Source organism: Aythya marila (assembly GCF_965140915.1).
Source record: "Aythya marila genome assembly, chromosome: 2".
Taxonomy (NCBI): domain Eukaryota; kingdom Metazoa; phylum Chordata; class Aves; order Anseriformes; family Anatidae; genus Aythya; species Aythya marila.
Genome location: NC_139043.1, coordinates 86814248 through 86842223, shown reverse-complemented (window position 1 = coordinate 86842223; position 27976 = coordinate 86814248). Strand labels below are relative to the sequence as shown.

Genomic DNA, 27976 nt, shown 5'->3' with positions numbered 1-27976 from the left:
CATGGGCGGCGAGGGGCGCCCGGGGACCCGGCGGCACCTCCGCCTCGGGCTCCTCCTCGTCCTGCTGCTGGCGGCCCCCGCAGGTACCGCGTAATTTAGCAGCACCATAGGCAAGCTGGTGAATAGTTGGTAGCCAAGGCACCGAGCCGAGGGAGCTGCGTCTCGGTGCCGAAAGCTCTGATACAGCCCTGCAGCGGGATGGCTCGGGTGTGACACTGCTGCTGTCTGTCAGCTAAGGCAGATGAGGTTTGGAAGTCTGAACGTAGTAACTCATTTAGGCTTCCTGCTGGCATTACATTCGCTTATTTAATTTGTACAGTATTACGCATACGTGCCGGATCTTTTTATTTGCCAATCTAGTTATGATCAAGTTTCACTAATGCCTTTATAGGGCCGTTTCCATAAATGAGATTAAGGGTAAAGCTCAAAGTCCTGCTCTGAAGAAAATAAATAAATAAATAAATAAATAAATAAAGGGGGGGAAATCATACACAGTATTTCTCACAGTATTTCAGTATATACTCTCTGAAACACTGCTGTTGTATTATTTCTTCTGCCCCAGGTTTTAACAAGCATAATAGACATTATCAACTCCAAAATAGACATTCCATTTTGTTGCATTGGGGAGTTATTAATATAGTCTGAGTTTAGTTTGATTTAAAGAATATACACCTTTTCAACTATTTTTCTTTTATTTGCTAATTCTTGCAGTTTGGGCTGGTGTGTTTTTCCATAAGTGAGTAATTAATGTCTTGGAGGACAACATGGAGCATGTTTCTTAAAATGTCTAAATTACATTTGACTTGCCTATGTCATCTGAAGGAATAGAATACTTAACTTTGTTTAGCTTCACAATAAGGGAAACTTAAAATTAGTTAAAAATTAACTTTGTATTCCAAGTTATAAAATGTTTTAGTGGTGTAACTGTCAGAGGGGAAATATAAAGGCTGACTTGAAAAATGTAATATACTTAATGCAAAAGCATAGTATACTTTATGTATTACTGTGTGTTTTTTTTTTGTTTGTTTGTTTGTTTGTTTTTTCAAAAGGTTTCAACATTCTGAGACAGATTGGAAACTGAACATCAGTTTTTCCTATATAACTTTCATATTTCTAGTAATAGAAATGGTAATATTTCGACATAACACCATCAGTAGGCTGCTTGGAAATGCCAGCTGTAATTAAAATACTTGGATATAGGAAAACACTTGACTATTAGCATGATTGAGCAAAAATAACTTAAGTAAGTAGCACTGCTATTTATACAGTCTTTTGGTGCAGAAACCTCTTTACAAAAATTATCTTAAAACATAATTGCTTTGAAAAAACTTTTAGCAATTACCATAACTTAAATAAATCTTTTTTTTTTTTTAAACTATCATGTTGTAGAATTTTCATTTCTAAATAAATGAAACAAAAATATGCCAATTGAACATTCTAGCAATACAGTCTCATATTAATTAGCAAATTGATTAATTAATTCCTTAAGTCTCATTTTAAACTCTAATTCCTGCGCTTTTCAGACCAAATTGAATTTTCTGATAAATTAACTTTGAAGATGACAAATTTTGCTTCCGTAGCATTCATTTGAAGACTAAAAGATTTGGAATAAAATGTGTTATGGAACGGCAGAATTACTTTATGTGAAATTCAGTGCTGGGGAGCGGCATTCTTTTTGGGTGAGCTGGGTGTATGAATTTGTGCTCGTGCAGTCATTGTTAACCTAACCAGCCTCTGTAATGACCCTGGGGCAGGGGCTGGGGGTCTGCAAGTGCAGTCACCCTCTGTTTCCCGCCTGGTGTTGAGACTTTTCCCCCTATAGGCTTTATTCCTATTTCTCCCTTAGCAATACTTGAGCTTCATTTCTCTATTGCTTTGGGTACTACCTATTTCTTTGGATTGACTTTATACTCCAGCCAAGGAGATTTTAAACGCATCAGAAAAGGTTAGCATTTTACACTTAAATTGAATTCCCTGTGGAATCTTTGGCCTACTTCCGTGGCATAAGGTAGCAATAAAACTGTTGAATTTAATTCCAGAAGATCTTAAAGTTGCCCAATGAATCCCCAAGTAACAAGAATACACCCTGGAATTCCAGTAATAACCAGTCATTTGGAATGGCTCTTCAGTCAGAAGAGGCTTGAATCACCCCAGACTTGTGGGTGAATTGCCCCATTTTCCTGTGTCAGATAGTGATAGATAACTATTTTTCATCATCTGTTTTCATCTGCAACCCATTGCTTGCTCATTGTACACACCTGTAAGACGTACAATGCAAGGAAGGATCACATGTTATGCTATGCATTTCTAGTGCATTGGGATGCCTGAAAAACTTACATGGGAATTAATTAAGAAGCCACATTTATTTTTCTCTCTTGAAAAGCCCCCAGAACCCCAAACTTTAGCTTTTCCCACTGCTTGTTAAGTGCAGTTGCAATTTGAAGAGATTTGATTGTGCATTTAATGTCTTTAAAATGCAGTAGATGCACTTCTTTTGTCCTTTATTGTTTTTGCTGCTCTTTCTGTGGAACATAATGACCTCTTAATACTTCTTTTCTATGATAAGCATCTGTTTAAACTGATCATAGCACTCTTAAAATAGAGAGTGCGAATGAGAAGATCTTTTGTGCTAGAGACTGGTGCAGGAAGTGTCATTTAAACCAAAGTGATTAGGAGAAGAGCAAAGGAATTCAAGTAGGTTAACCTGAAAAACGTTTTGAAAAATGTTTAAAGGCATTTTAAGTATCTGAAAGTGAGGGAAAGGATGTCTGAGAATTCAGATTCATATGTGGACAGAAACATTTATTGAGTGAAAGGACTGATGTGCAAATGAAACATATACACATAAAAGAGCAGGTAACCTGACTATTTCAGAATCTAGCATGTGATGTCATTAAAGATACTGGAAAAGTTATTTCAGTAGTTTTACATAATCTTCCTCTGGTAACTAACTCCATTCCTTCAGCTTTTTCTAGTTCTTCTCATATAAGCAGTTCAAGAGCTCCATCTTTGGGTGTAAATTATTATTGTAAAAAAAAAAAATACTACTTGACTCCTGCTTAGTGCCTAAACATCCCATAAAAAGCGTTGTCAGTTTGCAGTGCTTGTCCTAACTTTTCTAGATATGTAGAGATCATGTGGATGGTTAATACTGGCAGAATTTAAAAACAGGCTGTGTTTCAGGTAGGATTTATAAATGGGTATAAATCAGTATGCTTTTATTGAAATAAAAGCACCTGCTGATATTTGTTCCTGGAGAATCAGATCATGTGCTTCTGTGAGCTGAATTTTAGTGAAAACTCAGTTTAGTTTTTGCCAGTGTAGCAGAATTCAGGAAGACAGTATAAATATTCAGGTGAGAAATTTTTAATCCACTTTGTTTTTTAACAAAAAACCCTCTAATCTTTCTTGCAGGTCTTTAGAGAAAATGAAGTTAATTAAAAAATTTTTGCTCCTCAAAAAAAGTTGAAAAGTGGTACTTAGTGAAGAATTATTATGAAATAAATTAAACTGTTAATCGCAGTAATCCATCATATGTGAGACTACTCCTGGTCTTCTCTCATTTTTTAGTTTTTTTTTTTTCTCCAGCAAGGTTTTATTTCTTCCTGCTCCCTAAGTTTTTTGAATAGAATATTCTGCTTCTGTTCTCAAAGGATGAATATAGACAGTTCTTTTAACTTACCTTGATTATCTCTACCTTCCAGCTAGAGAGCCTGCCTTGCTTCTGTTTTCTATAGCAACACTGTATGGTAGAGGAGTACAATTACCAACTTAATACTAGATGGGGGAATTGATAATTTCCTGTTATTGCTCAAGTCAAGGTAAATCAAATCATTTTTCTTGTGCATCAATACGTGCCTTAATTTAAAATGAGCTTACCCAACTATTTGTTGCCTGGTGACTTGAGCCTAAGTTAGCAGCAAGCACTGATTTGGTGCCACATAACTATTTAGCCCATCTTTGTAAAATAGTGGCTACTAATTACGTTTGATATTTTATTGCCATCTTTTTTGTTCAAGACTGTAGAGTCCTATGTTATTTACTTTCTTTCCCAGAGTTCTAAAGAACTAGAAATCAGAAACATACCTTAATTTACAGTAACCCATGTTCTTTACAAACGGGAGGTGGAGACAAAGAACGCAAAATGCTGAGACGTCTGCTAGCCACTGGTCTCTCTGCTGCCTTAAATTCTGTGTATCTGGAAAATCTGTAAAAGAAACTCAGATATGACTTGCACTAGAATATCCACCTGATACTGCAACTGAAAGATCCTTCTTTACAGTTTTCTTTCGGAAGCCTTGTGTTCCTTGCAAAACTTTTCAATCATTATGAAAGTTTTGGAAAAATCTCTATTTAAAATAGAAGAAATAAAAATTAAGGTAGCCATAAAACCCCTTGTATTTTAATTTAATGGGGAAAATAGGAAAACCACAATAATATCAAAACCTAAGCTAATTGCTTCATTAATGGTCAGTGTGCAGATTGATTGACATCCTGATGGCGTCTATGATAACAATGCAGTTAAGTTTTATCCCCATTTTGGATAGCACCTAACCTCACTATCCCCATTATGGACAGCCTTAATTTAAATCATGATAGTTCTTGTGTAAGACTTAAAAGTATGGTTAAAGCTAAGCCTAAACTTAAGTATTGTTCAGAATGCTTTTGTATATCAAACCTTGGTAATTTCTGTTTGTTGCCTTTGTGAGGAACAGGCCTTGCATAAGACATTAGACAGTTACTAAATCTGTTGAAGAACAAGTCTAATAAAGGGTTTAGATTGCCTGAAGTATGCTGTTGGCTTTTTGAGAGAAACTGAGTGTTGTATTAATGTTATTGTTTCATCTTTTTACAGTTCAACCCTCACAGGGATTTTTAAGAAGTGCAGGGCCAAGACGCAATAGCTTAAAAATAGTGGGATCCATCATATTTCCAGGTACTTTTCTTTAAACATAACATAACAAATTTCAATTAGAATATACCAATTTTGTTTTTACCACAGAAATGCCCTTCTCCATCATATTACTTGTTGTTTAATTGTTTCAAATGGTTTAATTAATTACAATTTTGAACTGACATGTATGTTTAATAATAGGTCATAAAAGCACATATTGCTACCATTGAAATATATTTTTATTATAGTGATTTTATAATTTTTATGAGACCAAGGTAAATAATTATTTTCTGTAATTGTTATAAAATAACAATGTTATTTGTATTCTTCATCCTGGCTGTAAGACTTTTGCCTTGAAATACTGCTTTCTTCCATTCTGTGCATGCCTACTTCATTTTACTTCTTGTGTACACAGAACCTGAGATTTGAAGCTTATGTTAATGTTCTACAATAAAAATGAAGAAGTGTTACGAATTAATTGTTCATTAAATTAAATCCATCCAACTCCAGAATATAGTATAATCATTTTCTTTTCTTAATAAATTAGACAATTATTGGAAAATATGAAAATTACATTAAAGAGGCAGTTCCTCGTGCCATATGCTTATTGTGTTGCTGTCTCTGTAATGCACATTGTCTGATTTTAATAAGACTCTTCCCCATAGTTTTCTCTATCTGTGTTTTACAGTTACAGCTTTACTAGTAGCATGCCAAGAAATTATGAGCTCTAGTCACTATAAAATACATATATAAAACAAAAACAAAAACAAAAAATAACCACCACCACCACAAACAACAAAAAAGTTTCTACTGTGAATATGAGAATAGTAATATCGTTCTTTCAACAGGGCTCTTACTGTATAAGAAAGAAGAACAAAACTGAGACAAAACCAAGTTGAATTCTAGAAAATGTACATCGGTCTTTGCAGGACATTCCTCCAAACTTGACTATTACATAAGAAGTTAATACAAGTAGTTTTTTCAGACTGAGCAATACAAAAAAAAATAAAAAATAAAAAAATTAGTGTTGAATTGTCTTTAGACAAATACATTTTTTCCCCCCTTTTTTGAAAAAACAAACCTCTGTGTCTATTTCTTCAGATTCAGGAAAGAACTTCTGGATGGAGAAAAAGCTATCCTTAATGGAGGCAGTTGCCTGGTGATAATAGCGCTCAAATGTAAATTGAGAGATACATTTTAAAACTGGTGGTTAAAACTTTGAAAATTCTTGTACTCACTCAATGCAAATTAAGATGAGCTCAAAAACCTGTGTAATTATTTTCCTCTCTGTGAGTTACACCTATAGAAAGTATAGTCCTTTAATTTCTCCCTTGCTTCCTTCCTCATACTGCTGGCAGTTAGGAAACTTGCATAGTTTCTGGAATATTTTCCTAATTTCTATTCCTTTCTCACATCCGGAACAAACATGTCAAAAACAAATGAAAGCACGCCTTTCAAAGGTAAGCAAAATAAAATTTACTGTAAGGCAAAGCAATTTTCATGTATTTAGAGCTAGAAAAATTAGCTTCTGCTCTCCCTCTCCCTCTCTGTTTCCCTCTCCATCTCCTTCTCCATCTCCTACCTCCATCCTTCTCTCCTCCTTTCCCTTTTTCCACTATTGCATATAAATTCCAGATGGAGAAAGAGTCAAGTTTCTTCTATTTGAACCAGAATGAAAGACAATATATTAGTACCAGGGAGATATACTATAGCTGGGCAGCAACATACTGGATAATCAAACTTACCTGAGTGAGATAACATCTTTGTACCTGTACCACTGACTAGCTCTCAGAGTTCTGCATCTGTTTTTGTAAACAAGTTCAGCAGTGTGAATACCCACAAATAATATCCAAAACTTTTGTTGTACAAGGAGAATTTAAAAAATTACATATTTTGATATTGTTTTGGAGGTGCATTTTCTTAGATGTATTAGTTTTTGTTGAAAGGTAAAAGATTTCTGGAAAATAATTTCTTTCTAAAGGTTTCTGATAGTACCTTCCATTACGAAATTATTTAAAGATTAATATTAAATAGTTTTTTTTGAGTGGTCTGAAGGTTTCATCCTTTTTGTCTAGTTTTTCTGTCTTCTGATTCTGACTGAGGTCTGTAAACTTGGCATAATGTGACTGCAAAAGGGAAATTTGAAAGCTAGGAAGCACAATTAAAATGTTTTTCTCAACTCTGTTTCTAAACCATTTTGTATTAATAAAGACCGTTTACACCTTCCCTTTGATACCCATTGTGAGTACATGTGACTTGGCTCCAGTGTTGTTGTGAGATGCTTGGCATTATCTAGTACTTTGAGTTTTGACTACCAAAATGTGCTTAAATACAGTGCTACACTATTCCAATCCTGAACTGTTGAAATACCTGGCATAAATGTTCTTTTTTGGATCAGTTTCTCAAGTGATTTATTTCTATTTTTATAACAGAAAGAATTCGAGGAATTAAGAAAAAAAAAAAAAAAAAAAAAAAAAAGAACTTTAATTACATGTATAAGATTTTATTTTAAAAGCAAGAAGAGTAAATTTATACCTGGTAGAGATTTTATCAGTCATTGTACTCTAGCAGATTCCATACTTCTATATTGTTCCTACAACAAATGTTTACAAAGGTGTCATGGAAATTTACAGTGGTGGGAAAATGGGAAAAATTTACCATTTGGCAAGTCACAGTAACAAAGACACCGCAATTTTGTTACTTTTTATTATGGATATATAAATATGTTGTAGATTGCTATAAGACAAAGCAAAATGAACATGAGGAAATAAAAAACAAAATACAAGGTGGGAGAGATATGCAATCTATATAATTTTTCTGCAGTGGACTATTATTAAAACCAGTATGTTAGTAAATTTTGAGAAAAAGTATTAAGGATTTACAATGAAAAATGGTCAGCACACCTGCAATTGCATAGATATGTAGAGTTCATATTAATTTATATGCTTCTGGGTTAAAAACTGAAATTGCACCTGTAAATGACATTTATTTCCATGATATGTTATTGGAAATTAAAAAGATATTCTTCTGTTTTCTGCAACAGAAGCTACTGTAACAAGTGAATTATTAGCTGGGATGGACATACCTTCTGTTCTTAAGACTATCAAAATTCTGAATTTATTTTTTCTATATTAAATGTTAATATCTAAGTCTGTATTCTGTTTAAGCAGCTTAATGTTGTGAATATAAGTGGCTTTTCGTTCTTTAATGAAAGGAAACGACCATACTTGAAGGGGAGAGAAAACTGGTACCATTGCTGCCACTTGCCATAAAGAAAAAGTGGAAACTGTTATTCTGAATGTTAATCCCTTCCTGCAACAACTAGCTAAACTGCTTTCCACCTGCGGGGAATCTGAAATAGTCAGTGGTAAAATAAATAGTAATTTGTTTATTTGATTCTGTTTCACTTATTAGTCAGATTCTCTAAACCACAGTGCAATAATGGTGGTGGTTTTATATTAATTGTAGCTTTTCAATGGCTTTAGGATAGCCTGATACGTTCAACTTCAGAATACCATAATCTAGCATCCCATGCTTCTGAAGAACACAAGTGCTTTGCAAAATGTCATTAGGAAGGGATATAAAACAAATTGTACACTGAAATCATGTATATTATGGGAGTGATTATGACCACACTGATCTTGACATTTTTAGAAGCAATTAAAGATCTGGAAGCACGTGTACACTGCAAATCTCATGTGACGTGCACACCTGCTTTACTGGGACAAAAGACTAAGTACATCCTTACTTTACTCAGTTTGCTTCTTAAATCATCATCTCTGAATTGAAAAATACCTCACCATTTATTGAGGTACAGCACTAAAACCTTTTTTTTTCTTTCTTTTTTTTTTTTAATATAAACATATATATTTATATTTAGGTATGTAGTGCATTGGTAAACGCCAATTGAGAATAGAAAGTAAACAGCGAGCTTCCAAGTCTGAGCGTTCTAGATTAACATGGTGCATCTCTACTCTCTTCATGTGTGTGTTAGATACCAAGTGAGACAGTAAACTGCAGAAGCCCATGCATATAAGAGCATACTAAGAGACATACTCCACTCAGGAGGATGTTACAGTGCACTGTGGTTCTTGTTTACACAACCATATAAACCTAGAGCTAGAAAGAATTCTCTTAATGTTATTGTCCAGAGAAAAAAAATGCTCTCTATTTTTATGTATTATTTTGATGTAGATATAACAGGATCAGTGCCAAAATTAGAACTCCATTCAAGATCATCTGTGAACTACTGTGTTAAAAATGTATAGCTCAATGTTAGGACAGCATTGGTAAATGTCTGATCCTAATGATAATAAACTTCTTTCAGTGAAGGTTTATGTCAAGCTGGATCACAACAGTCCACGTATTTTATGTGTTACAAATCATTTGAGAAACTCAGAATTGATTGATCCGATATTCCGGTGGAATGGACCAGGTGGTTATCTTTCTTCGGGTAAGGATTTATGTTCTTACATGGCCCCCTGCACCCTCTGTCTTCTCCTCCTCTTCACCTTAAAAGAAGCATGTTGTCTACAAAGGTGGGAATGTAAATGGAGAACAACTAACTGAGGATACTTGGTGCTTGTATGTGTATCAGATACATTAACTTTCTATTTTAAGAATTCAGGATAACCAAAATAAAACAGATCTGCAGATCTCTGTAGAAGATGTTGCCTTCTCTAAAGAGTACAAGGCAGAGCAGGGCATGCTGGATACAACAGATGCTGAGGGTGACATTCTTTGCTGCCTTGAGAGACAGCTGAGAGTGTTCTGTAAGGACAGAGTAATAGGGTCATGGCCTGTGAGATTGAGCCCGACCTCCTGCTCAATGACAGGCTGCCTTCAGATATGAAGTTGCTTATGGCCTTGACCTCTATCCATGGAGATTTTTTTTTTTTTCCTTTCTGTGCAACTTGTTCCATTTTTTTCTTATTTTCACTCATAATTTCCTGTATTGCAAGTTGTCATCATTACTACTTACCCTTTTGGGATGTACTTCTTAAAAGGTACAGTTTATTCTTCTTGTAACTCCCCTTAGGTGGTGAAGCACTGCAATTCCCTCCTTACACTTCTCTAGGATAAAAATCCCAGTTTTCTCTGTGTCTTGTCCTCTAACTCCTTAACAATGTCCCAGGCTTTCTGCTTGACTTGCTCCACTTTGTTAGTATCTGTCTTGTCTTGAGGAGTCCAAACAAGATACAGTGTTCAGTAGTGCCCAAATAAGTGCTGAGTAGGGAGAGAATAATCACTTAGTTTAAACTGCTGATTATACTCTTGCTGATGCATCTAATGAAGTCATTGTCCTAATCTGCTACTATAGCATGAAAACTACTAATCTCTCCATGAAATGTGCTGGGCTACTTGTACATTTACTACTTTTCTCACATAATGATTCCTTAGAGGTCATGACCTGCTTTGAGTTATGTTTTTTATTTACTTCCGTATATATCTCATTTGTTTTTTAGTACTATTTCCATACTTGTATTTTTAAAGTATATTGTACATTACGATGAATTTATAAATCTGTTTAATTTCCTATCTTAGTTTATTGTTTAGGTTATGAACTATTTACTCTTTTACAATGGCAGTGCTACCAAATCCTATTTGCTTTCTTGTTAGTCTATATTGGTGTCTATCAGAACTCTATCCTTGTTTTTTGTGTATTTTCATGTATCTCCATAATAGTAGGAAATTAGGATTCATAAAAATTGCATGATATTTTATTTCATAATTTTTCAGTGTGTTCACAGAGAAGAATCCTTTCAGTAGGAAAGTGGAATAGTGAATCCAGTCTTAGGAAAGACTAACAAAATTATGCTTTTTGGAACACTTCAAAATAAATGCAATTATTTAAGCATAAAGTCTACAGGTAGAGAGCCTATTTTTCATTGTGCTAACAGTCATAGGTAGAAAAATCAGATCCTTTTTCAGACAGACAAGCCCTCGACACACACCCTAAGAAGGTGTTTTGTGCCCCAAAAGTTTTTCTGACTATATAAATCGAATATCATGACTACAATAAAAAACTCACAAACAGCAGTAAACACTCTTTTCTTTCTGTTGTCATTAACAAACAGTTCTATTTTTTGAACAAGTCACTTTGATCACAGATAGTTCTAGTCTAGTTATGTATTGTTGAAACAGTAATGAAAAATTAAATACTACATGATGTGTAATTTAAAATCATTACAACTTTAAAATTAACAAGCCATTTTCTTCAGTTAGTATAGTGACTCCTCTCTATTAAGATTTGGAAATTGTACTTTGAAGTATTTAAACATCAGCTGTTGGTCTGTCTGACAATAAGAGTATTTCAAAATACACTTTAAATGGATGAAAAAGATTAAAAATAATTGCTTCTTATGTTCTGCATCCTCAAGTTTCACTGCATAAAACATCACTTTTGGTGGTGTCCTGAACAATTAAATAGAACAGAAAAGATGAGAAAGCATCTCATTCTTAGACTATTTGCTAATGCAAATTGTCATTGAAAGCTTGTTCTAGTTTTGTGAAAATGAACCTAGGAATTTGGACTTAAAGGACTTAAAGGACAGTTTTTTATACACATTGCTACCTAATGTACTCAAAGAAGTTTGGGAAGACTGCGACTATGTCCTTTGACAGGCAAAAAAAAAAAAAAAAAAAAAGTGTATACTATGGTTTTGTAAAACAGAGAACCTCAAAAGCAACTTAAAAATTAAATACCCACACTCAGCCTGTCAATTACGAGATTTTCTAAAACCTACTGTTCATATATCTAGCAGTTCTGAGGAGAGGGAAGGAAGGAGAATCAGGAGAACAAAGATGCTTTTAGCAGATGTGCATATCTGTATATTCATGATATTTTGATAACTTCTGCATGCTTCCTGAGAGACTGTTGAGTCCTGTCTAGACTACTCATCTGAGTAGGCAGTTTTCATCCAGGTAATCTCATGAAGCAAGGAATTTTAACTGCGGTTTCTTTTTTAACACTAGGAAACACCGCCCCACATACACACACAAAAACACAAAAGCAAAAACAACAAAAACAAAACCAACACAGGCTTTTGATTTTGTGATCCAATAGGAGATCCTTTACACATAGACATACAATTAAAATAATGAATGATTAATATTTATTTTTTTTTCTGTTATGTGAAGCATCCATTGTTCAAGGTACAATAAAATTCTAAAATAAAATCCATGACTTCTAAGAAGTCTTTACTATTTCTGCTGACGCATTTTCAAAAAAATACTTGTGACCAAATCTCTTCACTGCATTTCCAAACTTTGTCTTTTGTGGACTTCTTGTTGTCTTTTTAATTTAGTAATAGATTTTTTAAATATAGCAAAACTGTGATATATCTTAAAAGTGCTCCTGCTCTCCAGGTGATGTTGCTTTTGGTCCACACAGGGCAGATGAACATGCCAATAGTTAGAACTACAGTTCTTAAATCTGTGATGGTTTTCTGACCATATTAATCTGTTATCTATTTCAGCCTACAGTAGCAAATGTTATCCTAGTTTAGAGACACATCAACTACATCCCGAGTAATTCATCAGAGGATTAAAAACCTCTTCATCACCCCCACAAATGAAAGACAGTGTCCCATTAGTGTGAAAATCTAATATAGAATCCCAAACCTTTCTTGTCAAAGAATTTGCACTTCCAGTCTTTTTAATAGTACTCTTTTTTTTTTACCAGTGCTTAAATTTTATTTTAAATATAGTTATATATGTGGCAAAACTAAGTTGATTAAAAGCTTAAATAGGTTCTTGAGAAACAAAGTGGTCCCACAGCCTGCTGCCAAGTGTGTAAAAAGATGCAGTTCAATCCGGGTTGCTTTTTTTTTTTTTTTTTTTTTTTTCTCTCACCTCAGTCCCTTTCTTAATGTTTCATCCCAGGAAAATCAGTGTGCATCCACACTAACATGTTAGTTTGAATAGAAATGTGGCTTTGAAGTGAATTGCTTGACCCTACCCTCTTACATTTTGTTTGGATTGTGGACTGGTTGTTGATTGCACAGACTGTATTCCTTTTGGATGAAGCTAATTGGAAAGGTTTGCTTTGAGTGATAATGAGTGGTCAGTTTGTAAAACCAGACTAGGACTGATCTGAAGCAAAAAAACTAAGATGTCTGTAGTATAGATCTCAAGTCCTTAGCATTGATTTTTTTCAGTATAAAAATACGTTTTTCATACCACACTAATTCCATGCACTAGATAAATGTCTAAGTTGCTTAGGATACTAAATATAGCTTTTTAGTTAGTTTGTTTGTTTTACTCCAAAAATAGAACAAAAAATCCATTATCAAAATATTTTATCAAAGTGAGTATTTTACCTTTAAATCTATTCTAATCTGCTCTAATCCCAAGGTTTACTTTGACAACTGCCAGCAAGATAGGCTGCATCCTACTATTTGAGGAACCCTTATCTGTATTGGCACTACCTGAGGGCTCTTAAGTCAGGAAAGGGCTCATCAGCTCTCATCATGTAACCTACAACGACGACTACATAGGACTCAACATCAGTGCCCAAAGTCTGACCTCAAATATTTATTTTCTTTTTCCTTAAAAAAACTTAATTATAAGAGCCATGTTTATAATATGTCCTTTAAAGTAGGATTCCACTTCTTCTCTGTCTTGAGCTAAGGAGTGGTGTTAAGACTTAGGCTACTATAACAGTAATTATCTTACCATACAGAAGGATTACTTTACAATCTTAAGCATACACAGTTCTAATTTTGGCATACAAATATGATGTGTTTTTTTTGGAATGTCTGTCATACACTACTCGTTTAACTTGAACTTCTTGTCCTGCTTATGTACTTTCAAGTTTAATGCATGCTAAACATTGCCAGCTGGTAATTAGTTGATTGGTTGAGACTGAAGACTGAGAGGCTACTACTCTCTAACTATATAAAGGTAAAATTACTAAAGTAAACAAACAAATGACAACATAAACACCTTTATTTGATCACTTTTATTATTATTATTATTATTATTATTATTATTATTATTATTATTATTATTATTATGGGAGTTTTTTGCTCTTGGAAGTGGATACTGGAGAGACTATAATAGATGTAGGTCAAAAAAAAGCAGGTTTCTAGGATTGCTTCATGAACCAAAACTTAAAAACACATTAGCAATAAGGAATATTTGTGTAAAGCTGAACTGATTGACACCCTCTAAACTTCAGTTTCTGATTCCTATGCCTTCAGCTAAATCCATATTAATATACAGTTTAAGAGTAAATAACCATTTGGACTGTTTCTTTATGTATTTTCTCATCATGACAGCTAAAGTTATTTTATTACTGTGTTTACTAGAAAATAGCAGTGTGCAAATATCACCAACTGGAACTTTAATATTGAGACACTTCAAATCTCATCTGAGTGGAGTTTACAATTGTACTCTTCATTATAAGTTAACAGCAACACAACCTGATAAAAAACTCTTATTAAAATATGTTATTTACGGTAAGTTATCAACCTCGGTAAGTGTGCTCTTATGTTCAAAAAGATTTTATTTTAAAACATGTGTTGCTATTTATTAGTAAGTAGTACTTACTTGGAACTTAACTTGGGGAGGTAAATACATTCAGTTTCTTTGGATAAACTGTTTTTATTAGCATTTGCTACCAGGCAGTTCATTTAACAGCATTTACAGAGCCTTAGATGAAGCTCAGTGGTGTACTGAGAAATGTATGAACACAGTTCTTTTTTAAAAAAAAACATAAAACATAATGAAACGCAACAAATTGAATAGGCAGAAATCCTTAACAACGTAAAAATACTATGATTTTAAATTGAATTATTCTTTAGGAGATTAACTGTAGCACAGTCATATGGATTTATTTCACACCAGATTAATGCCTTAATTATTACCCGATTGTGTTTTTAAAATATAAAGTATGTATCATTTAATTATATAATATTCATAGCTCATTCTTTCTTGTTCTGATTACATAGTTGTCTGTCAGGAGGTAAAGTCTTTGATGAAGTGAAAGCGAACTATTATAAAGGCAATGTCATTCATTACTAGTTCTCTCTTTCTTCCCTAAAGTATAGAAATTTATTCTTGTAGAGATGTAGGCAAGAGTTCCTATGGCCTTAAACAGAACGGTGTCTGATCTTAAATTTGAAATGCATACCAGTGCTCATTTAAAGGCTTGGTAGAGCACAATAACCTAAATTAACCTCCAATGTAAATTAATTTGAGTTTGACCTCAGTAGCCTTAATGTAGAATACCTATGACTTTTAGCAATTAGTTTGCTTGACAGAATTGGATAGGAAGAAATTTATTTGAAGGAGTTTTGATGGAAAAGTTTACTTAATGCAGTCTTACATTTTTCAGTAGGGATCCAATCTAAATATTAGCATACAAAACTCAAGTTTCATACAAATACAAAAAGATCTAGAACATGCAGCAGCAAAGGAAAGGAAAAGGAGGACTCAAAAGCAAGGTGGAGGATCTTCTGAGCTGTCTTAATTGCATGTTCTGCAGCTATCCTAGTATTCGAAGGGGTTCTGTAGGAAAGCTGGGGAGGGACTCTTTGTCAGGGAGTGTAACGATAGGAGAAGGAGTAATGACTTTTAACTAAAAGAGGGGAGATACATATTAGATGTAAGGAAGGAATTCTTCATGACGAGGATGATGAGGCACTGGAACAGGTTGTCAAGAGAGGCTGTGGATGCCCCATTCCTGGAAGTATTCAAGGCCGGGTTGGATGGGGCTTTGGGCAACCTGGTATGGTGGGTGGCGTCCCTGCCCATGGCTTTGGGGTTGGAACTAGATGATCTTTAAGATCCCTTCCAATCCAAGCCATCCTGTGATTTTCTCTTTTCTTTCGGCTGGTTTGTTTTCTCTTCCTCCATTCTTTCTTCCTTGCACCTCTCCCTGCTTTCTTATTTCTATTCTACCCACACCTTGACCTCTCTTCTTCATTCTTTCACTCCTGTTTTTAATTTAATAACTTAGCATTTTGTTCTGTTGGTCTTAAGCTTTATGTAAATAGAGTGGTTACCATGAAAAAAAAATATGCATTTTATGGTACATCGATATATTTGTAAAAGATGTCCGGGTATGCATTTAGCTTCACAATAAAGTTGAAATAAGTGATTCTTCCTGAAAAGTAAATTTCATACGTGTATGGTAGCTTGTTCAGGTACTTACAATGATAGAGAAGGAATTTCTGTTCATTTTTTACTCTTTTTAATATACTTACGTGATAGCTAAGTAATGTTAGATACACTACTATAACTGATGATAAAGGATAAGATGAAATACTGCACCACAAACTACAGGGTATTTTGTAATATGCTTCTTAACCTTAACTTTCATATTCTCGATGCCTCTACTGTAGTTTCCTGTTGGTGTAAAAAAAAAAAAAAATACAGCAATAAACAGCAAGACTTACCTATGGATATAATTAAGAATGTGGATTTGTATAACTCTGTCAAGCATTTCTAAGTAGCCCAGTATATTTTATGTATCATTAAAAAATCTGTGGGGGTTCAAAGTAGGTTTTGCTTATAAATTAAGGATTTCAATTAATAATTTTATTTTCAAGTATATAAATTACTTTTTTTTTTTTTTCTTCTTACTTCATACATTTTCTTCATCATCTTTTGTATTTTTTTTTTTCCTGCAGCTTACTCTGATCCTCAGTATTACTATGAATTGACAGTACGGTATCACGCAGCCCCCTGCAATAGTTTCCATAATATTTCTTTTGAGAAGGCCTTGATTCAGATACTAAACAAGCTTGTTGCTGAACTTTCTTGTGAGGTTATCTTAATTAAGTCAGAATGCCATCATGTAAAAATGCAGAGAGGAGGTCTACAGAATGAAATGTTCTTTACATTTTCAGGTAAAAATCTGCCTTGCTTTTAAATAATGGTTATTTTTTTTATAGCTAGTGGACTTTACTGCTTGTATGCCGAAAGCATTGTAAGTATTTAAAATTAAAGTTTTTTGATTGTTCAAAGTATTGCATGTGAAATCGATGTCAATAGCAAAAAGATAGTTATGTACTCAAAAATGTGTCCTTTACATTATTTCATAAGAGCTTCAGAACTTTTTATGGCTCTGGATAGATCAATATGTTTTTTATTTTTTATCATAAAACTTTATCATGTTCCTTAATGCGCACTAACATGGGAAGAAAAGTGCTACAGTGTATTCCATAACTCCCTAGATGACCTTCCTCTAGGCACCTATTATAGGTATATAAATCCCTCCATGAATGTGCTGTGGGGTTAAATGAGATGAATCTCAGTACCTTTCCTTCTTTAAGTGGCAATAATACAAGTGCAAAATTTAGTGTTCTTTAAAGAACAGCAGGAGTGTAAAGGAGACCCAGATGAGATTAAGTTGTCAAATACATGTATACTGGGTTGACTTTGGTATTTTCAGTTTCCTTCCTATTCAAAGCAAATAATTAGGTGGCTTAGAATCAGAATCACTGAATGGTTTGGGTTGAAAAAGATTTGAAAGATCCCTTTCCTGCCCCCACTGTGGGCAGGGGCACCTCCCACCAGATCAGGTTGCCTAAAGCCCCATCCAGCCTGGCCTTGAACACCTCCAGGGATGGGGCATCCACAGCTTCTCTGGGCAACCTGCTCCAGTGCCTCACCACTGGAGGTGGTAATTGCTTCTTGTGCTGTTGCTACACTCCACAACAGAGTGCTCCCCCCCCACCTCCCCCCCCCCACCGAGCTGAGGAGGGCAGATGTCACTGAATTCTGGAATATTTAAGGCTTCTTACTGAGTGTCCTTATATACCGTAATAATAAAATGGTATAACTGATATTTGAGTGTCTTTATACATAAATGACCTTACAGTTTCTTAGTTACTTATCACTGCATAAAGTTCAGGTATTAAAAATACATTTTCATATTAATATAAACTTTTTTTTTAATAGAGGCGTGTTTTCAGAATATTCCTTCTGAACACTGAAACCATGTGAAAAGAAAGTCTCAGCTCCTTTATGCTGTGAATGAGGTCTGAAAGAACATGTGATGCAGCCCCTATATAAGTGTAGATCATTTGATTTACTTTATGTTATTAAAAGAGATCTCTAAAACCTAAAGAGATGCAGTTGGTCATTGCTGAGCTGCATATATGTAAGATCGCATATGTAAAAATGTTGTGAGCTTACTCTTTCTAATTATTTCAACTCTAAAAAGGCTATTTTTTCATTCTTTCCATTTATTGAATTAGATTAGTCACTATGTATCAAGACATTCAGTTTGAGAAGATACCTTTCTGAAAAAGAATACCAATTGCATGTTTTCCACTTTGCATTTTACAATTTAAATTTTCTCAAAAATTAAATATAACTAGTTACGAAAGTAATGAAACTGTTAGCTGTTTGTCTGAAGACTGTATTTGTAGTAAATAGCACTGACATGTGAAGACTGTAGCTAGTTTAGGTTAATTATTTATTGAGATGACATAAGTGAGATTTAAACAATATGCAAGCTTTATAGAATGTTTGAGCAATAGTTTGAAACATTTCTACAATCAAGGAGGAGAAATTCTCCAGTTAGAGATTCCGGTGGATTTAAACTTTGATACAACCCAGTGGTAAACTACACATTCGTTATTAGCTTGAGCTATTAGCACTTTTTGATTTCTAAGCAGCTTTTGGCATTCAGAATTACCTCTGTGACAGAAGTAGGTAAAGCTTATAATATAAGGAGTGAAATTAACATGTTAACAGATAATTTTCTACTTACTATGGCAAATTAATTTAATGTGAGTTCTGAAGAGTAGGCCAGCAGCTTCTAAACTATTTATTGGGCCTTCACTGTAACGTTAGTAGTAGTCAGTTGACAAGGAATGTGGAACCATGCAAATGGGTTACTAAAATATAACTACAGTTTTAATTCAGTCCATACTTCAAATTTTCCTTCTGTTCAATGTCCCATAGGGCTTCCTGTGAGGATGGAAAGGGCTGAGGGGGTGAAGATACAGAACTAAGATTTGTGCAGGGGAGGAGACCAGTGGGGGGAATCTTTAAAATACTAGATATTGCTGTAGTTGGTCTTGAAAGAAAACTCAAGTCAATTGCTTGGACAGTCAGAAGCTTGAACAGTTAGGATTCCTGCCTGACTGTTTCAAAACTTGTCTTCATAAATGCATAATAATAGCTAAGTAATTAGGGAAGAAGTAGATTACTTCTTCTGAAAGGATTCAGATACCTATAAATCTGGGAAGCATCTAGGATTACACATTTCCTTACCATCACAATTCACAAATAAATGACAGTTCCTGTGAAATATTTAAGTATATGAAAAACTAGACATACATGTAGACATATTGATAATGTCTGGAAGAGGAAAGACTGTGGTTTCTCTAAAATGTTGCAAGTCAGACATCTGAAATGTGGAAGAAATTTCAACATTCTTGCATCAGAAATGACTAGAATCTTAAACCAGTAAATAAAAAAATTTTGATTTCATTGACTGTTCTTCTGTAAATAAATTGTATTTTGTTACAGTTACTTGCTTAGACAGAGAAGAAGACAACAGACTATGTCAGCAAAGTGCTTGTGATGCATCTCATAGATTAAACAAGGTACAGTAGATGGAGCAATAAAATGGCAACTAACATAATAAGCTAATAATAAGCTTAATAGTAAGTATAATATCAACATAAAATATGAAGTATACTTTAATAGAGAAATCAATTTTCTTTATATAATATAAATATAATTTGGATATCTAAATATAATTTGGATATAAATTAAATTTATATCCACTAAAACATAAATTTATCCACTAAATTTATCCACTAAAATACAAATTTGGTTAAAATTGTCAATATCCTGTTGCCCTTATGGCTAAGGCAGATCACACTATTGCTCTGTATCAAGTCTGTTAAAGAGTATGAAAAGTAGCAAGACAATCAGGAATCTTTGAACATATGCTGTCTTATAAACACTAAACATGCTGTTTGTAATGGAGTGCCTTTCCATAATTTCAAAGTGATCTTATCAATAATCCGGTAAAATTTTAGCTGCTTGAAGATTTTTTTTTTTTTCTTCACGATTTTGTCTCTTCCAGCAGAGAAACAGAAGTCAGTCTTTTGCTTACTAGGTTAACAACTGTTAATTCAGAGGTTCTTAATGGAGAAAGGAAAAAGAGAAAGGGAAGTACAGGAGGAAGATATGCCTTCTGCCATAGGAGGGGAAGGAAGCACCACTCCTATGAAGACAGGCTAAGAAAGTTGGGGTTGGGGTTGTTCAGCCTGGGGAAGAGAAGGCTCCAGAGAGACGCCATAGCAGTCTTCCAGTACCTGAAGGGGCCTACAGGAAAGCTGGGGAGGGACTCTGTGTCAGGGAGTGTAGTGATAGGACAAGGGGGAATGGCTTTAAATTAAAAAAGGGTAGGTTTAGAGTAGATATAAGGAAGAAACTCTTCACTCAAAGGGAGTTGAGATACTGGAACAGGATGCCCTGAGAAACTGGGGATGAATGCCCCATCCCCGTAGGTGCTGAAGACCAGGCTGGTTGTGGCTTTGTGCAACCTGGACTGGTGGGACGTGTCCCTGCCCATGGCGAGTGAGTTGGAACTGGGTGATCTTTAAGGGCCCTTCCAACCCAAACCATTCTATGGTTCTATGATAAGTAAAGAGAAAGGAGTTGGCAAGAAGGGCCAGGTGTATGTTTGCTGAAGATATCTTGGAGAGGAGAGATGAGTTGTTAGGAAACTGCTGTGAGGAACCTGTTGGAACACTGGAGATGAACAATGATGCTGTCACATTGAGCCTTTGTGGCACTATTTGGCTGCTGCATCTTTGTACTGTCAGTCATTTTCCTGTCTTGTCTCCATATTTAGCTGTTCCCTAACACTCTTCCATAGAAAGCTGACACAGGTTTCATGTCAGAAACATGCAAACATGCTGATAAAGTCCCCTACTATTTATGGATTTAGGGCCTGATAGGTCATGTTTTTAAAGAAATGATCGAGTGGATAAAAGAGCTTTTTTATTTTCCCACATTTTGAAGAAAATTTTGTGGTACATGGGTATATTCACCTACAACCTGGATTAAAGTGCTGTAGGGACATATAAAGGAGAGCTCAAGGCAATCTAGAAGAGTGTTTTTCTGAGGCCTTCTTCTAAGCAAATCCTTCACAGTATGCCAATTATAGGTGCTCCCTCTATTCAGTATAGTGTTGATTTGAACATTGGTCTGAAGCATCTCCCTCTTCCTCCCCATTGTCAAGAAACATGCATGAAAATCATCCTTTGGAATTCCACTGGAGAGGCAAGGGAGGCTAAAATATGCAGTCCTCATTAAGCAGCTTTTTCCACTAGAAAGAAAAAAAATGAATCTGTGGGGAAAGATCATGGTCAAAGCTAATCTTTTTCATGCAGACAAGAAGATCAAAATAAGAGTGTATAAATAAATCTGGTTTTGCCTTTTTTTTTTTTTTTTTTTTTGTAATCTGTGTGTACAGAACTTTGCAAGCCTAATAACGCTTTTTTCATTTTTCTGTTTAGCTTTCTATATATATGATTAATCCCTGTATACAAATGAATCGCTGTCTGGACATAAAGTATTGAGATTTCTTACTCCTAGACTTTGTCAGGTTGCTAATCAGTCTTTTTTTTGTTACAGATTTTATATCATTTATTCAGTTTAAATTTCACATTTTTAGTTTAAATACTATGAACTAAAATCTCTGATATTCTAATGTCATGCACCTAATAAGAAAGTAAAAAAAGAATAAAAAAAATCAGAGAAAATAAGGATTTCTTAAAAATACACATTGCTTTTGGCTAGGGAGTTGGAGTAGATGAGACAGAGCAGAGTTCTCTTGTATCCTAATATTTCTGCAATTCTGTGCTGCTGGTTCTGCACTGATTGAAACAAATATTTATGCTATATAGGATCCTATTTGTGCAAATCTTTTTGAGTAACAGCATTATTCTTGTATGATTATGTTTGATTGGTTTAATAATCTCTTTATCTAACTTTGTTGCAGGAGATTTATTTATTTATATTTTTTTTTAATTTAAGAGAGATATCTAATATGGTTAGAAAGTATGAAATCTAATTGGACCTAAATAATAGTACCTGTGTAGGAGGGAAAGCTGCAAAACAATTGATGCTGAGCTACAGATGTTTAATACTGGCAAAATTGCCATGGATTAGCTTTAAAAGTTGTATTTATACAATCATGAAAACTTTCACAGATATTGCATTAATTGATCAACGTTTATCTAAATTAAAAACAATGTATTCAAGAATATCAGATTATTCTCTTACCATTCCACCTACCTGCTACAAACAAAGTAACATAGTAATATGTCCTTTAAATCCTAAATCATACCCATGTTCTTCAGTCTTTATTTCTATTCTTGCCTCTTTGCATCAAAAACTCTGAAAAAAAATATTATTTGTTTCAATTTAGGCAAAATACCTCATAGAGAGATTTTTTAAGCAAGAAGTAGAAGTTAGGAAGAAGACTGCTGAACCGTTGCCTGAAATATACTACATTGAAGGTACTCTGCAAATGGTGTGGATTGATCGCTGCTATCCAGGATATGGAATGAATGCTCTAAGACATCCAGGCTGTCCAGAGTGTTGTGGTAAGTGACAAATTCATTATCACACAAGCATTAAATACAGTTACATTGCTTTTTGCTCTGATTGAACAGAATATTTTGCTATGTAATTTTATAAAATTGTTCTGCCCAACTGTTTTGGGCTGTGATCCTGACAAGTCTGTCAAGGTAGCCAGTACGGGGTCAGGTTGGTACCTGGGTAGAACATTTGTAAAATCTTGTTAATTTAGACTTTAAGACAGACTCACAGTTTCTGTGGACTGACATAAATTAAAATTAATCAAATTAATTTCAGACCTAGATACCAGTGGTCTTTTTCTTTTTTCTTTTTTGAGTTAACATAGAAAATCTGCAATCTTATAAGATATGTTTCAAGTACTGCTGTTCAGGTCAGGCAAAGAAGACAATTATATTTTTCCTTATATTTATAAAAGCAGGAATCTTAGTTAATGCTTTTATGTAATAACAAACTTAAATGCTTTGTTCCAGATCTGAGATGTGGAGATCTCGGTGAGAATAAAGTGAGAATAAAAGAATAATAAATTAGTAAATATTTGTGATTCATTTGGTATAAAGAAAAGGAAGGATTGATTGAATTCTGTTGATTTTATTCATAGGAGTCCTCAAATTAAAACAAGTGATAAACCTTTATCCTAGATGCTGAGGATCATAGTTCTGAAAAGTGGCTTTGCCAGATTACATTTCCCCTGGCAAAAGGTTATTCATATGATTCCCAGATATTGAGACTGAAGTCTCAAAGGAACATCAGAAGACAGACTTGTAGAGAATAAATCTGTTGTCAAGCTTTTGACAGGAATAATTCCCTCCAGAGCTAAAAATGGTGAAAGAAACACTGGATTACATATCAAAGACAGTTTATGGCACGGACTACACTTTAAAAAGAAATATTAAGAACATGGAAGAAATTAGAAAACAGAAGGAGACAATTCTAAAATTGCAGGATATGGGAAATGCTTCTGTGTGCTATTGTTTTTCTCCAGTTTGTTGTCTCCATGAGAAAGAAAAATTTGTAATCCATTTCTTCCAGAAAAAAAATAATAATTATACATATATATGGAAGGGCAAGATACAAGATATATATCAATTTTGTACATTTATTGCAATACAAGGTCCTGTTGTACAAGGCATCATTGATTTCAATTTTAGAAAAGCATATCTTCTTTTTAGGATGATTTGTTATGTACAGACTGCAGTTTTGTTTTGGTCTTTCTAAGTCCATTCTTTCTTTAGTCCATACTAAACTAATTTATATTTCTTTTTCCTCAAAACGGAATTTTTGTCTTATCTCTGATGGCCATTTAACACTAGCAGTGAAAAATAATAGTGTTTTCCTAGCTGACATCCTTTTTTATACCTCCCTGCACTAGACAGAAATATTACATAGCTCTACACCAATTTTAGCCCAAGAAGCTGATTCCTGTTCAGCTGGGATCATAACAGACGTATCTTTGGCTGATACAGAGGCAAGATTTCACATCTGAGGTACCCAAGAATCTGAAAAAGCCAGTCCTGAAACATGTCTATATACTACTTCACGTAGTTGCAGATGTCAGTCTACCAGCGTGCTCAAACATACATTCTTTTCCTTTGTTGGCCTCTTGGTAAAATTAATCTTTTCCTTTCCCAGAATCCAAAACACCCTATCATAGGCACTATAAATGAAAGGGTCCTCTGCTAGTCTATCAGTCTATCATTCTACCTCAAAGCAAGATACCAGCTTCGATTATTCCTGACAGATGTGTCCTGCATGATCTTGAAAACCTCAGAGGACAGACTTCACAGACTCCAAAGGACATACAACTCAGTACTCAAAATCATCACTACTGGAAAGCTTTTCTCTCAGGAATGTTTGTAATTTCCCTTGATATAGTTTATACCTGCTGCTTCTTGTTATGTCTCAGTGAATCTGGAAACAATTCTGTCAACTCTATCTTTGCAACAGCTTTTGTACATCCTTAGAAGACTGACTGTTTTCTTCTTCTGACACTGTCTTCATTGAACTCAGTTCAGTCTCTTGGGTCATATTTTGGATTATGACCTCTACAGGTTCTCTACGTTTCTTTCCTATACCCCAGACTTCATGAGTAGTTTTCCAAAGACATGCTAACATGGGAGAGTGTGTACCTTACGTACACGGCTAGTACTACTCATTGCGACTGGCTCTTTTTTTCAGCAATATGAAATGGATTCATAATCAATTGTGATTTGCTACAATCCCTAAATACGTTACAAAAAAAAAGAGAAAAAAAAATATTTTCCTGTTATTTTTCATAGTGGGAGAGCTTTTTCTAATACATGCACTTACTCATGGAAACATTTTGATAAATGCATTTCCATGAAAAAACAGCAGAGTTCAACTTCTTAGGTTATCCAGTAATTTCCTGTGTTGTTGCAGGGACCAGCTCATGTAATCCAGTTAAAACATTTTAAGATCTATTTTAGAACATTTTGGGGGCTTTAATATCTGTTGTTACTCTTGTTTTGTAGTTAAGAAGATTCAGCTTTTAATCGAAATTCATGGAAAGTTTATATTCATTTGCTCTGATGTAGAGACTGCCCTTTAGCTTACACAGATTTTTTTTTTTCTTCCCTTATTTTATAATTGGAACATGGCAACCACTTTCTATCTGCTTTCATAAGAATCTGAATTTGACAAACCATCTCCCATGCCCTGTTTTAAGTTTAATTTTCTTGCACAGGGATGACTAGAATTTAACAGGGTATTTCAGACGAGCTCTTCCTAGTGCCTTTTACATCATCAGTGCTTTTATTTGGTCCAAAGAACTTCTGACAATCTTTTTAGTGAAAAAAATAGTAGAATTTGTCTTAAGAGCAAGCTAATGAGTAATCCCTTTACCAGTTCCTCTCCAACTCTTATTTTCCTTTTAAGCATCATTCAATACTCCTTTTTTTTTTTTTTTTTTAAATTTTCATTCAAATCATAGTTTTCTGCAGTTTATTACCGCATTATTATCATGTTTAAGTCTGATCAGCTGCTCTATAGTTTCAATGATTCTTTTTCCCTTTTCTGACAATTTTATAATACTTTCTTACTTACCAGTCATAGGTTAGCACCAGTGATATTTTACGACCACAGATACATTGAAAACCTCAGATAACTGTGTTACCCTTTCATATGCTAATTCTATTTTGGAATATGAAAACAGATGTTTCTAGTCTCCTGGTCTCAATATGGATGTGACAGAATTGGAAATGTTATGGCAAAGGCTCATGAACATGGAGAAATAAAAAAAAAAAAAAATAAAAAATGTATATCCTCTGTAGGATTCATAAGGAAAAACCTACTCAAGTTCTGATACATCAAAATAACTGGATTTTAGTTTCACTGTTCTGTAGCCTCTATTATTTTTATAATACCTAATTTCATGTCATGCTTTACTAGGCCTGGTTCCTCCATACGTAGTGCTCTGTGCACAATGCATCATTTATTTTACACTGCCATCATAGAATTTATGCACTAAACATAACCGTAACACTTAACTGCATCATCTACCAGTCCAAATCTCCTGTATTAGATCTTGCTTTCACTTTCTTCCCCATGCTTCACTCTAACATTCTTTTATACAACATTATGTAATCATTCATTTTTTTCCCATTTGCTTTTATATTAAAATGACATTAAATCAAGATATTGCTTCACCTTCTATACCATTTTTCTAGTCTAAATCTCATTCTGATTTAGTCAATTAAACATGTTAACCTGATTAGTCACTGGATGATGTATCTATCTCTAGAGAAATCTGTTTGGCAAAACACACTGGTGGTGAAACATATCAAAACCTTGCTCATCAGGTACCAAACAAGTGATTTTGTAGAGGCAATGACTTAGAGAGAAGTTTCTACTGACTACTAATTCAATTTAGTCTCCTGCCTTTGCAAAAGCGTCTTGAACAGAACTGGGAATACAAACACCTTAAAAATTTTCATAAAATTTCATCCTGATTTTACTGTTTTTCTGCTTTTAAAGCCCTTTTTATATGAAATATTCCACAGTATTCCAGGACAATTTAATTAAATATTTAGTTATCAGATAGATGAGAAAGAAAGTTTATAGGATACAAAAACAAATTAAGATGTTATGGGTTTTTCAGTGTGTGTGAATTGGCAAGTATATAAATTATGCTATAAAGATAAAATATTTTGCTTGGATGTTCATACTTTCAAAGCAATGGTTATACTGATAGGAGTTTTTTGTCACTGAAAAAGATTGAAAGTATACCAATTAGTTTTCATCAGCTGGCTAAGTAAGTTACAGGCCTCCTTGCTAGGGTTCCTTTCTCCTTTTCATGCTTTTCCCTAGGTAGCAGATTACAGTACTAAGAAATTATAGAAGTAATAGTAATTGTAATAGAATTCTACCTTGCTCCCATTAAACTGAAAATTTCAAAGAATTTACTAGAAGTGTATCTATAATCTTAAATAAAAAGCATATAGTTATTTCTCTGGTACTCAAGCAGAGGAATATGCTTACATGTACTTGTAAAGCTTTCTCTTTGCTGTAAAGTGATCTTGGTCTGCCTGTACTCATGTACTAAAGATGCAAGGTGTTGATGTCATCTGCAAAGGAACCTTTCTTGCTTACATTTCGTAAGACCTCTAAAGCCCTCTCCAGTCAGTAACAGTGGCAAAGAATGCTAGGCAAGATAATAACAGCCCACTGAGGATCAAGTGAATCCTGCCAGACTCAACAAATGAAGGTAAACCAAATACTGAAAATCCTGCTGAAGGTTTGTGCATTAGTGACTAAGAATTCATTATTAAGCCAGGCAAAACCAAATACCCAGGTAAACACAGACTCTGCAAAAGGAAGGAAGGTCTTAAATACCTTTGCATACTGAATACTAATGCTGTTCATTTAAGATCTTTCCTGAAGAAAGGCTAACATTGCCAAATTGACCTATGATTCAAGATAGTTGCAGCCAAATAGCTCAAATTCTGCTTTTATCAACTAGCAGAATGCTGGGGAAAAATATTTTTTTCAAATAGATAAAGATACATCTTAAACATTTCAGATGTAAACAATTTTGTATTAATGCCATTTAAATTCCTTCTTTTTTTTTTTGTGTCCGTATAGTTATCTGCAGCCCAGGATCATACAATCCTAGTAATGGAATTCACTGTCTTCACTGCGACAAAAGTTTGAAATATGGAGCAACAAAGTGCTAGTGGTTGAGGGATTGGCAGTATTGCAATAGCTCTTATGTATTTTAATGTGGTAATATTAATAAATATTTTTACATGTGTACAGTTTGTTTTGGTTACATCAATAGGATACACCTTGTTTTTAGGAAATAATGATAAATCTGCACATTGTTAAAATATTTTTGGTCATATCGCTTAGGTCTACTTCATTTTAAGGTCTTTGTAATTATCTACCAGGTTAATACCAGTAAAGATGATTAACTATTTAAATCACAAGAGGAAAATATAAAAGGTAGAGCTATTTTTTGTGGTTAGTGCTCTGCTGGTAGGCCTC

General features: G+C 34.2%; 1 protein-coding gene across 1 annotated transcript; it reads left to right on the top strand.

The window, feature by feature from the left end:
• Window position 1: 1 nt before the first annotated feature.
• On the top strand, window positions 2-27666 carry ZPBP (zona pellucida binding protein; the record flags this gene model as incomplete). The annotated part of the gene is made up of 8 exons (XM_082755380.1): window positions 2-83; window positions 4856-4936; window positions 9222-9347; window positions 14206-14355; window positions 16531-16749; window positions 19385-19461; window positions 22305-22482; window positions 27575-27666. 8 exons carry the CDS (start codon window positions 2-4, stop codon window positions 27664-27666), a joined length of 1005 nt encoding a protein of 334 aa, XP_082611506.1.
• Between the last annotated feature and the right edge of the window lie 310 nt (window positions 27667-27976).